The 13,716-nt window shown below is 41.8% G+C and overlaps 2 protein-coding genes across 2 annotated transcripts in view; one reads left to right on the top strand and one right to left on the bottom strand.

Moving 5' to 3' along the window:
* Positions 1 to 558: 558 nt before the first annotated feature.
* LOC124279491 (E3 ubiquitin-protein ligase TM129-like) lies at positions 559 to 8,930 on the bottom strand. Its single transcript, XM_046715314.1, has 4 exons — positions 8,619 to 8,930; positions 7,632 to 8,109; positions 6,212 to 6,371; positions 559 to 1,341 (listed from the first exon to the last, which is right to left on the bottom strand). The coding sequence occupies exons 1-4, from the start codon at positions 8,842 to 8,844 to the stop codon at positions 1,090 to 1,092; spliced, it is 1,116 nt and encodes a 371-aa protein (XP_046571270.1). The 5' UTR covers positions 8,845 to 8,930; the 3' UTR covers positions 559 to 1,089.
* LOC124279492 (histone-lysine N-trimethyltransferase SMYD5-like) overlaps positions 8,923 to 13,716 on the top strand; it is a 23,075-nt gene continuing 18,281 nt past the window's right edge. The window contains exons 1-3 of the mRNA XM_046715315.1: positions 8,923 to 9,042; positions 11,120 to 11,368; positions 12,967 to 13,088. Coding sequence (XP_046571271.1) covers positions 8,989 to 9,042; positions 11,120 to 11,368; positions 12,967 to 13,088 — 425 coding nt within the window. The 5' untranslated portion in view covers positions 8,923 to 8,988. The remainder of the gene's footprint in view (positions 9,043 to 11,119; positions 11,369 to 12,966; positions 13,089 to 13,716) is intronic.

Raw genomic sequence — 13,716 nt, 5'->3', positions numbered from 1 at the left:
CCATGATATTGCTGGAATATTGCTAAAATCAGCATAAAACCATACTCACTGAAAATACACTTACACAGACTCGTGCATGATGAGTGTGGCTGTTTGTTTTAATCCAGACAAATCCAGATTGTATAGAGCTAAACCTGAGAGACACCTCTACACAGCTTGACATGGAACCACTCAGACCGAGTATACTGACTCTAAGCCAACAAGGTCCTTGTTGTATTCCATTATTGCCAAGTGATAGGCAGAGTGGCAAACATTGTGGCTTTTAGTATGATGCATTTAGGAAATAACCATGTACCTTTGCAGGCACTCTATAACCGTGTACCTTTGCAGGCACTCTATAACCATGTACCTTTGCAGGCACTCTATAACCATGTACCTTTGCAGGCACTCTATCAACAGGACTATGGAAGAGTTCATTTTCCTGAGTGTAAAGACAGGGAAGTGGCCATTATGTTACAGGCCAGAGTTCCCAGCTGAGATGATACACAAAAACACAAATAGTGTCCTAATGATATCACTGAAATATTTCAACTGGATAACTATAGGGCCTGTGAGTCTCGTGAGGCGGACTTTCGGTACTGAGCTGGTTCACGACACCCTTTGCACGCCCCAACTTGTTATATGCGAGACAGGGCCCAGCTTACTTCCGTTACCAGATTTCCGGTGACAAGCGTATATTCAAGAACCAGTTCTGGTGCTAAATTGGCATATGACTTTACTATACCGGACCTAGTGTACAACCATGCTTGGCTGTCACAGCTGTTGACAGTCATAATAGTTGGCTAATTTGGGAATGGTTAGATTGGAAATTTGTTATTCAACTGACAACCATGAGACCATTCGAAAAGGTATGAAACGTTGTTTGTCATCAGAAGTACTAAGGTCTCGTGAAGTGCCTTGACCTAAGTTATGGGCCCTATTATTTGGCAAATACCAATTTTATATTAAGACATTGAATGGGTCCAGGTATTGATCACAACAGAAGTATACAGAAGGATGCAGGAATACATTTGAACCTTTAGATGTCCAGCACACAAATGTCTCTCAGGTACTCAAGTCTTCACAGAAGTCTGTTGTCTCAGGAAAGCATCAGCTAACAATCTTGCAGACGTCCAATACACAAAACTTCGAACGGCATGTTGGACACGGTGACAAACTGCTCATCCACGTTTCCGGTTCGTTCTGGTTCTGGCGACTGGCAAACCACTTCCCCATACACTCGAGACACCACATGGGTCGACAGAAGCACTGGACGCAGCTTCCCTCTGTCGGGTTGTCACACAGCTTCTGCAGCTTGACGTTGGCCTGCATCTGCATACAGCCGATGCATGCCTCCACTTCCTGCCAAAGAGAAGTACAGGTCAGTTCACACTGGACATGACAGGACAACTAGAGAAATCATCACAACTGACCATTAGAAAACAGTCACCTAGGGACTGGTCATTTTCTATAGATGGGTGGAGGAGCTGGTGAGATTGGTTTGGGGTGAAGAGAAATTACAGAGCCTAACTGGAGGAGGTTAGGTAGACTGGTTAGTTTTCTAAATTTATCACAATGAAGTATATTATTGCAATAGTTTTGGTTTGGTTTTGGAAATTTTAACTATAAATTGTATATTCATATACTTATCCTAGCTCACGGTATGCATCTTCTTATTCTTCTTCGACCATGTGTGGAAACGTGCTATAGCTAAGTTCAATCAAACCTTTCTCGCCTCTAACCACCTGACCTCTGCCCCCACTCCGACATCGACACCTGTCAGTCATCTCTATGAGCGTTCATATCGCTCAGATGATCACGTGAAGACCTATGCCTGTCATTCATTTTCTTGTCACCACACCGTGTGGACGTGTGTAGCTCAGCGATTGTAATTGTCAATAAAGTATCATGGGTAAATCTAACAGGAATGTTTCCAAGAAGCGTAAACATTGTGACAAATGTAACAGCAATTTTTCGCGGCAGATCTGCATGCTCTTTGTGTGGATTGTTTAGGCCGCTGTGATTGGTCTCATCGCTGCACTTTTTGTGCTGATTTGGACGACGATGCATTCTCGGAATATCGTTGGGTAGCTTTGAGACGTCGGACAGAGACCGTCGTAGACCCTGGAGGATGCGTCGGATTCTTATCTTAGCGAAAACCTTCGTAGATTCGAGAAGCACGTTCACAGACAAAGTTATTTATTCATTAACCTGTGCTGTGCCGTCTCCATCCATTCTCGAACACCTGGCTGTCCCTTTCTCTGCACTCCTCCCTCGTAACAAATAGTGAACTGTGTCAATATTTTAATGATAGTTTGTTAAACAACTTTATTATTTTTAGGACAAAAATTCTGCAAAAACCTCACAGAGTAGGTATGATGTTTTGATTATGATCAGTGTTTCATTGAGTATGTTATGTTTATTAGTTTTCGAGTTAGATTGCAATTCATCGGTCCGCTTTTGAGCCAAACGAACTATAGTTCCGACTTCTGCAAGTTGACCAACCAGCCTAACTGGCGAAGTAGCCGCATCGTGTACTGCATGTGTTGAAGTAGAAGGCCACGATCGGACTGTGCCTGGTTACAAACGTCGATGTAAGCTTCGAACACTATCCCCCTTGCGATGTAGGAAACTGGTTATAGGCTTTGTCACCTGTGTAAACAGCCATGGGGCCAAAGAAATTCCAAATGGGAGGACACGCCACTGATAGTGGGTGCCCTCGAAGACAAACCGAAGGAACTTGCGATGAGCCGGAAATTTTGGGATGTGAAGGTATGCATTCTGGAGATCAAGACAGACCATGTAGTCTCCCGGCTTGATGATCGTTTTAAGAAGAGCCACAGACATCATACGAATGTGAGGCGGAGGTTGTAGAAACATTTTGTTGAAAACCTTCATATTGAAAATTAGTCTTAACTTGTCGGAATCTTTCTTTTCGCACCAGAAAGATTGGAGAATAGAACCCCGGGTCGGTCGGAGCCAGGCCCAGGGACTCGATCGCAAGTTTCTGGAGAAGAGTGTCGATCGTGGAGCGTAGAACAGCCGTCTGCCCAATGGGATACGTTCTGTGCTCCGGAGACAAAGTTAGAGGAGGATTGCCGATAACAGGAAGTTGGAACCCCCTTGAGAGTATGGAAAGGACGTAAGGGTCATCCAGAATGATCCAGTTCGGGGCATAAGTCCCAAGTCTTCCGCCTACTGGGGACGCCTGGATAGGCACGACTGGGGGCGGAAGAACCCAGTTGTGCTCTAATGTCTCGGAGTCACTGCTTCTCAGGTCTCTCAGAAGAGGACTGGTCGGAGGAGGCAGCTGGTCGAGAAGCAGTGAACGCTCTACGTTGACGGTGAGAACGTCCCCTGGAGGAACCTCTCCCTCGAAAGGAAGAAGTCGAACCTGAGCGCAGATCCACTGACACCTGTAAATTAGCGTCCTGCCCCACTCTAGTGGCAACGTCTCTGATAGCACCATTGAAAAGAGACTTGCCCGACCACGGTTGCTGAAAGAGATCAGTTCTAAATCTATCCTCCCATGAGGACAAATGAAGGGGCCCCCTACGCCGCATCGCCGTGACGTAGGAAAAGAAATGGGCCAACTGATCCAGAATGGTCTGAAATAGCTCTTGTATTAGCACCATTGACGCCCGAATATACACCTCTTGATGAGAAGTTGGAAAACAGACATGGCACCTGCTTCAGTAGTCGTTAAGACCATATTGAGCGGAGTCAAAATCTTCCTGATGGCACCATCCAAATGCAGTAGCTCCCGATCCTCCAACAAGAATGGTGAGTAAGCTCTCTGTTTCGATCCCAACAATACAATATCATCATCGACCGGAAGGGAGACAATAAGCGAAGAAAAACCATGCACATGGAAGGACACTTTGGCAAAACCATCCTTCACCTTCCTCAGGTTGTCAAACGCCTCATCCAAGGAAGCAGCCAACTGGGTGATGCAAGGACGTGGCGGAAACGTGATGGAACCAATATCACCTGGCTTCATGTCAAAACAAGACAACAAGTCTGAAGGCGAAACTACAATCCACACCAACAGCTGAGGTGTGTCCACCGCGTCGATACTAACATCCGAAGATGAAGTTCCATCTGAGGTGGGAGAAGGTGTAACCAATGCTGTACTTCCTCCAAATGTTGAACTGGGGCAGTCGGGTGACCAGATGGATGAGCAAGCGCAGAAAGCTCTGGAGCCTGTTGACGCAAAGCTGAAGCAACAGTCTGCACAATGGCATCAAAGTCAATATGTTGCGAAGCAGAAACATCAGATGCCGGGTTCCAAACTCCACAGTAGTTGATAACCAAGAACCCACTGAACTAATCTCACGAGAGACAACAGAGGAGTTCGTCGAAAAGGGCACATAAGACACAAGTGGTGTACTAAGCGTCGCACTCGGGACACACGGGGCACCAGGAACAAGCGTCGCATAAGATACAACCACTGACGGCAAGCGCTGCACTGAGTGTACCAGGAACAAACGCTGATCCCAGAACAGTAGTAGAAAGCGTCGAACCGATAGTGCTAGAAGTAAGCGCCGAACCAGGGCCCTCCGAATGAAAGCGCTGGACTGGAATCTAGCGGCGCTCTGAATGAAAGCGTTGAACTGGGATCATGCTGCGCTCTGAACGAGAGCGCTGAACTGGGATCAAATGGCGCTCTGGAGGTAAACGACGCATTGGAGTAAAGTGGTGGTACATGACCAAAAGGCACAGTATGGAGTATGGAAGTCGAAAAAAAAACACTAGCAGTCATCGTCAAAGTCGGAGGAATCACAGGAGGGTGAGAAAGCGCCAACCCAGTATGATCCACTGTACCAGAAGAAAGCGTCGCACTCGACACAAGGGTTGCATGGGTAACAGACGTAGACGCAACCACCGAGGTGGAAAGCGCCGAACTGACAGCAAGTGACGCTTGAGAGGATATGTCAGGTAACACACCAAGCGCCGCACTAGAAACAACCACAGAAGGCACATAATCATGCTGGGGCACAGTATCTACAGAGGACGGACGGGACTGAACAACAGTTGAAAAAAGCACTATCACTCTAGGTGGTGACGACTCTTCTGCAGTGACAGGACTAGACGGATGCAGACAGAATAATCTACGAAGGTTTTCGCTAAGATAAGAATCTGACGCATCCTCCAGGAAATCTTCGTTTGGAGACGGTGAATTAGAACGTCTAACCGCTATTTTCTTACGCCGATCCTTGGTCGTTTAGATGACGAGGGACCCTCACATGTTCTACGACGGTCTCTGTCCGACATGCGTCTCAAAGCTACCCAACGATATTCCGAGAACGCATCGTCGTCCAAATCAGCACAAAAAGTGCAGCGATGAGACCAATCACAGCGGCCTAAACAATCCACACAAAGAGCATGCAGATCTGCCGCCGAAAAATTGCTGTTCCATTTGTCACAATGTTTACGCTTCTTGGAAACATTCCTGTTAGATTTACCCATGATACTTTATTGACAATCACAATCGCTGAGCTACACATGTCCACACGGTGTGGTGACAAGAAAATGAATGACAGGCACAGGTCTTCACGTGATCATCTGAGCGATATGAACGCTCATAGAGATGATTGACAGGTGTCGATGTCGGAGTGGGGGCAAAGGTCAGGTGGTTAGAGGCGAGAAAGGTTTGATTCAATGTAGCTATAGCACGTTTCCACACATGGTCAAAGAAGAATAAGAAGGTGCATACCGTTTAATAGGATAAGTTTAAAAATTGTTGTTTTATGCTGCACTCAGCAATATTCCAGCTATATGGTGACTGTCTGTAAATAATCGAGTCTGGACCAGACGATCCAGTGATCAACAGCATGAGCATCAATCTATGCAAGTGGGATGCGATGACATGTGTCAACCAGGTCAGGAGCCTGACCACCCGATCCCGCCAGTCACCTCTTACGACAAGCATGGGTTACTGAAGATCAATTCTAACCCGCTTGCTGACTTGACTGACACATGTCATCATATCCCAATTGTGTAGATTGATGCTTATGCTATTGATCACCTGACTGTCTGGTTCAGACTCAATTATTTACAGACAACCGCCATATAGCTGGAATATTGCTGAGTACGGCATAAAACAACAAACAAACAAACAAACACTCCTATTGATGCTCTGTATTCATTTGTGGAAGTCTGTAGATGATCTAAAATTTGACATAAACATTCTGTATTACAAATCAGTCATGATACAATGTCCAGCACATACCATCGAAGGAGGTGGAGTAAAAGGGGGGTTTCTGTGCACTTGTTGTCGGAAGGCGTCCAGGAACTGGTCACTCAACGACTGCTTGATGACGATGTTGCGTGCATTTCGCACTGGTGATTGCAACTTCTCTTTCAGGTCTCCAAACTCTGTGGCATTCAGTCTAAAGACAAAATAAGTGTTTGATTACACATTTTAAGTGAGTGAGTGAGTGAGCTTAGTTTTACGCCGCACTCAGCAATATTCCAGCTTTAAGGCGGCAGTCTGTAAATAATCGAGTCTGGACCAGACAATCCAGTGATCAACAGCATGAGCATCGATCAGCGCAATTGGGAACCGATGACATGTGTCAACCAAGTCAGCGAGCCTGACCACCCGATTCTGTTAGTCGCCTCTTACGACAAGCATGGGTTTCTGAAGGTTCATTCTAACCCACGGGTCACGGGTCTCACATTTTAAGACCTAAGAATATAAGTAGAATGTATATTCTCCATATACAAATCATCACGTAACAAGGTGATATTATTCAGTATGTCTGTCAAATAGCACACTTCTTATTGCACAGGAAGAAGGAACAGAAACTTCTTGTTTTGACACCAGCAGTTTCCTCCTGCTGATTAGGCCAGACCAATTTTATTTCTTGCTTTACGGATTTTTGTCTTCAGGAGTAAAAAAAATAAACACTGAAAATATTTTACTTTGGGGAAATTTATGAAGTGTATATGGGGCAAAACACAATCTAGAAACACTATTCTTGTAAATTTACATTTTTGACCAATAAAACATTAGGATTTTATTTTTTGAGCAGGGAAAATTAACTTCTTCTTTTTTCTTATTCTTGAAAAAATATGAACAAGAAATAAAATTGGTCTGGCCTTAGCATGGAAGAGAAGTAGGCATTAAGACATTTGGCACAATCTGGTAGAAGATAACTCTGTTTTGAATTCATCTTGAAACTAATAGTTACAGAACACCATTTGGATTGACAAAGTGTGGTGAGGTCATTTATCATGTTTATACAAAATAGTAAGACTAACATTTGAAACATGACAATATTATAGTGGGGAAAATAATGGTGCATAAATCGAAATACATGTTTACAGCAATGGTGATTTGGGTCATCTGGTACATGTGCAAGAAAGATTTCAGGGAGGTAAAGCACATCACATGCAACAGTCAGCCATCTTATCCCTACGCAGATACCATAACGAAAGCTGAATAAATATATGAACCTGATTACGACTTGTGATATAACAGTTCAAGTTATCACTTTCAGGCAAGTATATTATTCAAGTTTACACATAGCCCAGCATAGGATGACACAGATCTTTTATGACCTAGAAACCCCAGGTAGAAACAAACATTGGTTACTGGGAAATATTCTGACTAATAATTGGGACTGTATGAAAATAAAAATAATTACCTGACATTAAATGAACCAATACGTGGGTTGACAACTCCCACAGAAATGTGCAGATATTGTGATGGAATGGTATTCTCATAGGATATCTCATGCTCCTCTGACCCCGCCAATGTGAGATGAATGTCCTGTTGATGAGCTACATTCACAAAGTACGTGGAAGTTTTCATGATCCATGCATCTGTCACAATAAGTCTCCTCCCATAGGGTCCAGTTGTGAATTTGTCAAACCTCCGAAACTCAACGTCTATGGATGATGCAACTGATCTCCAACTTGAAGAAGAGTCATTGACGAGGTATGAAAGCTGCCTGGAGATTGGGTGGTTATTCCACTTGCCTCTATACCAAAATAAACACAGCAGGCCTGTCACAGTTGGGAGAATTAATGAGAATGCTAGGAATATCTGACCTTTCCAGCCAATCAACCAAGGATAGAATAGTTCCAGTTCAGGTGAAAATAAACCCAAGGTGATGTAGTAAGCTGAAACAAAATGAAGAATATTGTCAGAATGAGAGAGTAAGTGAGTTTAGTTTTGATGAAGAATCCTTAAGAGTCAGATGGCAATATTGAAACAATCTTTTATGTAGTTTTAATTTACTTACACAATTCACAAAATTATGTCTGTAGTCATAAGCCGCTTCTAACTTACGTTCAGAAAGTTGTTTGTGACAGTAATCCATTTTCATAAATGTGTTGCCCTTGACCAGTGAAATTAAATATGTCAATTGTTTTTAGGTTTCTTGACAAACGTTGCTCAAAGTTCCTCCGATGTTTATCGATAATCAATCAATACTTGATTGCATTTATTGATCGCTATGATTTATACCGACAGCCAGCCTTACACAGTTCGTAGGCAGATACTGGTAATTCTGATTTACCCTGAATACAAACGGAAGATCTTCACAACACAACGGGAATGTTACAGTCACTATTTATCAATTATCAGTTAACAAAGTACTCATTTGATAGTCTTGTGACTACAATCTTACCAAGCGGAAACAGGGAATGTACAAGAAGTGTGGCAGTCGTCCTTCTGATGTGGTAGTACACAAAATTCATCTGCTCACTGCCCAGGAAATTCGATAAAATGTTTTGAATGGTGATCCCTGCTGATACAAACTCGGTCGGTGGAGCCACCAGCAGCAGGCAGAAGAAAAGAAAAATAAGTGTAAAGAAAACATAGACAGTTGACTCGTTTTCTGGTGTCATGAACATTTTCTTCTTTTACACTTTTTAACAGAAACATCAAATGAATTTGAGGTTGACGTGTCTCTCAGGCACTCCGGACTTTTTGTAACTCTTTCGTGTGTGAAGATACGCTTGCTGTTCACTTCCGGGTCCAAGCTCCTTTCCGGTAAAATGGCGACTGCCATGGCAGGGAACGTGGAAGTCAAACAAATTTGTGCTGTAAAGGTGAGAATGGAGCCAATCAAAGCTTGTATGCAATAATTACATCATTGGGAAAGAGTTCCTTCCGTTCCCCCAACTCTAAACCAAACTCTAAACCTAACCCTAAACCTAGCCCTAACTTAAATGTTGGACTTTTAATCATTTTGTGAGTTCTCTAGTAATTGTTGTGTTAAGTTTTGTATATAATTCTAGAATATTTATACATATTATTTGGGATGGGGGAACGGGAGGAACTCTTACCCATCATTGTCATGACTGTTAACTAAGTGCATTTCAAGTCTTTATGATCACCGAATAAATCAAGATTGTTGTTAAAATATCGTACATGTTGGCCTTGTCAAAATCTCCTACTCTCCAGGCATATATTGTTCAAGTTCTTGTTTTCATTTTTTTATACACACATAGAATAAATGTCAGCTCTGGGGTCATGATGGTGTGATTTAGTTAAAGTGCTATGTCAACAATCTGATCAATAAACGTTACAGTAATGCAGGAAGTCTGAGTTTTCATTAGACCAAACTATATGTTGCATACTTATTTTCCTGGTATGTTTTATTGTCTTTACTCATAAGTGATCACCCTTTACCAATTAGCTTCAAATGATCTTTCTGTTATCCACATGTAGCACTGATTCATTAAAAGTGATTATGGTGAAATTTGTTTGACATATCTGTTGTATTACTCTTGGAAATGTCTTCACCGTTTTTGATTCCACCACTATTCATAACTTTATTTATTTGAAATTTGATTAATCAGTTTAATTCAACTAGAGCTGGAAATCATACACATATTTTGGAACACCCATTTTGTATTCTAGTTCATGTCAAGTGTTTTGTTTTCGCATAAAAAAGGAATAAAAAGCTTGAATAATCAAAGAAATGCTATACTATCACTGCAGTTTGTTTCAGTAGGAAGAGTGTGAGCAGTCTTATGACATATGCCACTGACACATCACCTGTATTCTTCTGTCTCAAGATATAGCATATTAAGGCTGTCAGTGTAAGGACTTAAAGCAGTTTGTTATAAGTTAATATAACTAATAGAATATTTAGTCTGTTTTGTACTATTTCATGCTGTATGTTACAAAAAACACCAAACTGATCAACAAGACTGAAGGGATGCTCTGCTTCGAAGAAAACAACATACCTTGATTATACTGTAGCAGAGGCCCAGATAGGCTGCGTATCCGGGTAAAATACGCATAGAAAATTTCCAACCACGCATTGAAAAATAATTGTTTGCGCACCAATTCACGATTTTAAATGTTAGATACGCGAAAATGTTTACAACAAATGCGCATTTAAATATATTTATATAAATCGCCATGAATGAAAAAGACATCGATTGCTATCAAGTCGCATCGTTAGTATAGGACAAGTGTTGTACTGTCAGTATAGGATGAGTGATTTTTATGAAATCATTTCTATTATATTTAAGTTGGTTTTGATTAGGTATGACATAACTCAGAACATACCTGCTTAGTAAACTTACTCAATGACATAATACTTAGGTGAGTAAAATGACTGAAATAAGCACATATTTGAAAGCAGTGGGTAACGGAAAATGAAATACCCACTCAACATTCATAATACCCACTCAAAAAAAATACAGTGGGTACAGTACCCACATGAGCTAAATCTTATCTGGAGCTCTGCTGTAGAGCTGTGTTGATTGTACCATGTTTTACATTTCACCTTACTAAAATGAATATTGAACAATGCATGCAGCGAAAGGTTTTACGTGATACTAATGACACTGTCAAATCTTCAGGTAACTTTGCTCTACTTTGAAACTTTACCACAAACTCTTCTGGAAATGAAATGGGTTTTGCCAATCTGACAAACAAAGACAATGATTACACTGATTAAACAAAGTATGGTTCCACATGTTCAAACATTGTTTTTCCTACATCATCATGATCGTATAGTATTTTACCTACATCTTTCCAAGGCACTGAAAGGATTTAGAAAAGCAACTTCATGTGTGGACATAATGTGGATGTACTCGGAGAAGGTGAAACAATCGTTGCAAAGTTCAATTCTAAACCGCATCTCATTATTACCTTGTACATAATTTTCAGGGCAAAGGTGTGTTTTCAAAGACAGCTTTCAAGAAAGGTGATGTCATATTCGAAGAAAAACCCTTAGTGTCGTGTCAGTTTGCCTGGAATGAACTGTATAAATACAAGGCATGTGAGTTCTGCATGCAGGCATTGGAAACGGCGGAAGAAAACAGCCGACGCCTTACAGAAAACAAAGCTATAATTCTCCCTCACCCGGAGTGTTGTGAAGTCAAACCAGAGAACCATGTCGTGTGTCCTCAGTGCCAGGTTAGTTTGCTTTATTTCCGGCATGTGATATTTCTGTCTTTCATGTCTGAGTTTTGCCCTGACACTTTACATGATCTGCCATGGACCTGGTTTGGGCTTGTGGCAAGTCATTTTGCCATCCTTCTATCACACAGCTGTTTTGTTTTTCCCAGGGTGCCGAGTACTGGAAGACGCTCTGCAGAGTTGTGTCTCTTTTTCTGATCCTTATCATTCGTCATTCAGCTCAAAGACACCCATGAATTTATGTCTTTTGTCAGTGTGGTCAGTTTATTTCATGAATTTATGTGGCTTGGTGGTTTCACCCATGTGGTAACTGTTCTTTGCTTGTTCGGATCACATATGGGTCATCAAAGTTCCAAATTTTCTGTGAAGAGTTATTGTCTGGTCCAGACTGGATTATTTACAGCCAGCCGCCATATAGCTGGAATATTGCTGTGTGCGGCGTTAAACTAAACTCACCTACTGTGCATCCCTCAAATATGCCTATCACCTGTTATCATGAATATGATTATTGTGAGTTCATCAACCAGATTCCCTTTGATTATGTTTTTAGGTTTAGGTTTCTGTATACATAATTATGCTCATTGATTTTACCAAGAAAGAGACTTAAGTACTTAGGCCCTTCCCTATATATACCGAGCATAACTGAAATACAATTCAATGCTGCAAAAACACAATTCACTCACTCATAACCTGTTTCACTTTGGCCATGATCTTACAGAGCTCCAGATAAGATTTAGCTGATGTGGGTACTGTACCCACTGTATTTTTTTGGAGTGGGTATTATGAATGTTGAGTGGGTATTTCATTTTCCGTTACCCACAATTTTCAAATATGTGCATATTTCAGTCATCTTACTCACCTAAGTATGGTGTCATTGAGTAAGTTTACTAAGCAGGTATGTCCTGCCTTATGTCATACCTAATCAAAACCAACTTAAATATAATGGAAATGATTTCATAAAAAATCTGTCATCCTATACTGACAGTACAACACTAGTCCTATACGAACAGTACAACTTGATAGCAATCGATGTCTTTTTCATTGTGCAAGCGATTTTTATAAATGTATTCCGTATGCATTTGTTTTAAACTTTTTTCATATCTAACATTTTAAATGTGTAATTGGTACGCAACAATTATTTTTCAATGCGTAAATGGAAATTTTTTATGCGTATTTTACCCGGATACGCAGCTTATCTGGGCCTCTGATCTTATAATGTTGTGATGTGCCTTAAAACCACTGATAGTAGTGGTGTTAAGCCCAAATTGGTTTCTCTTTTAGGATCAAATTTATTACTTTGATTATCATTGAGCAGCCATGAACTATCATCGTCGTACCAATTCTTTGATTCCTTAAATGTCCAAGGTGACGTTTTTTTCATTTTGCAAATAATTAAAATAATTACCAGATAATTTCCAAGTTAGTAAACATGTTTAGTTTTTGGTAGTGATTATGGTGAGTTACTCCTTCAAAAGATATCTCTTAATGTTTACTGGACAAATGTATCAGACCTTAATTGTTCTTCAGCTTCTAAGTGTTCTATCTGTGTTCCGTGTGTTCCCATGATGTATATGTTATTGTGTGATGTTCTGCAGATAGAATACTGCAGTGCACAGTGTCGGGATGCAGCCTGGGCCCAGTACCATCGTGTTCTGTGTCTCGGGATGTCCAAGGAAGACCAAGACCACCCTATAAACAGACTCCTTGAAGCCTGGAGGTGAGCACAACCCAAACCTTTAGTCAAGTGTATCTACTCACCACACATACACATCAGGCGACACACCCAGTCCATATGTCAGGTGCACCCACTCACCATTCATCACCCATCACACACATAAGGTGTACCCATCCATTCATCAGGTGCACCCATCACAGTCACACCAGGTGTACCGACACACATAAGGTGTACCTATCTCAACCATTAAGGTGGTGTAGCACACATATCTATCTCATCCATTCCATTCATCAGGTGCACCTATCCACCACAGGTGCACCCACACCAGGTGTACCGGAGCACACATAAGGTGTCAGGTGCACTACCACTCACACCATTCATCAGTACCTATCTCAACCATTCATCAGGTGCACCCATCACATCCATTCATCAGGTGCACCCACCACAGCCACACCAGGTGTACCCGAAACACACATAAGGTGTACCTATCTCAACCATTCATCAGGTGCACCCACCACAGTCACACCAGGTGTACACACATAAGGTGTACCTATCTCAACCATTCATCAGGTGCACCCACCACAGTCACACCAGGTGTGTGTACCTACCAACCATTCATCAGGTGCACCCACACATCCACAAGGTGTACCTATCTCAACCATTTCATCAG

The sequence above is a fragment of the Haliotis rubra genome, unplaced genomic scaffold (assembly GCF_003918875.1).
Source record: "Haliotis rubra isolate DU_JTF1 unplaced genomic scaffold, ASM391887v1 Scf250, whole genome shotgun sequence".
In the NCBI taxonomy this organism is placed as follows: Eukaryota; Metazoa; Mollusca; class Gastropoda; order Lepetellida; family Haliotidae; genus Haliotis; species Haliotis rubra.
Note: the sequence above shows the minus strand (reverse complement) of the source record. Positions and strands in the feature narration are given on the sequence as shown.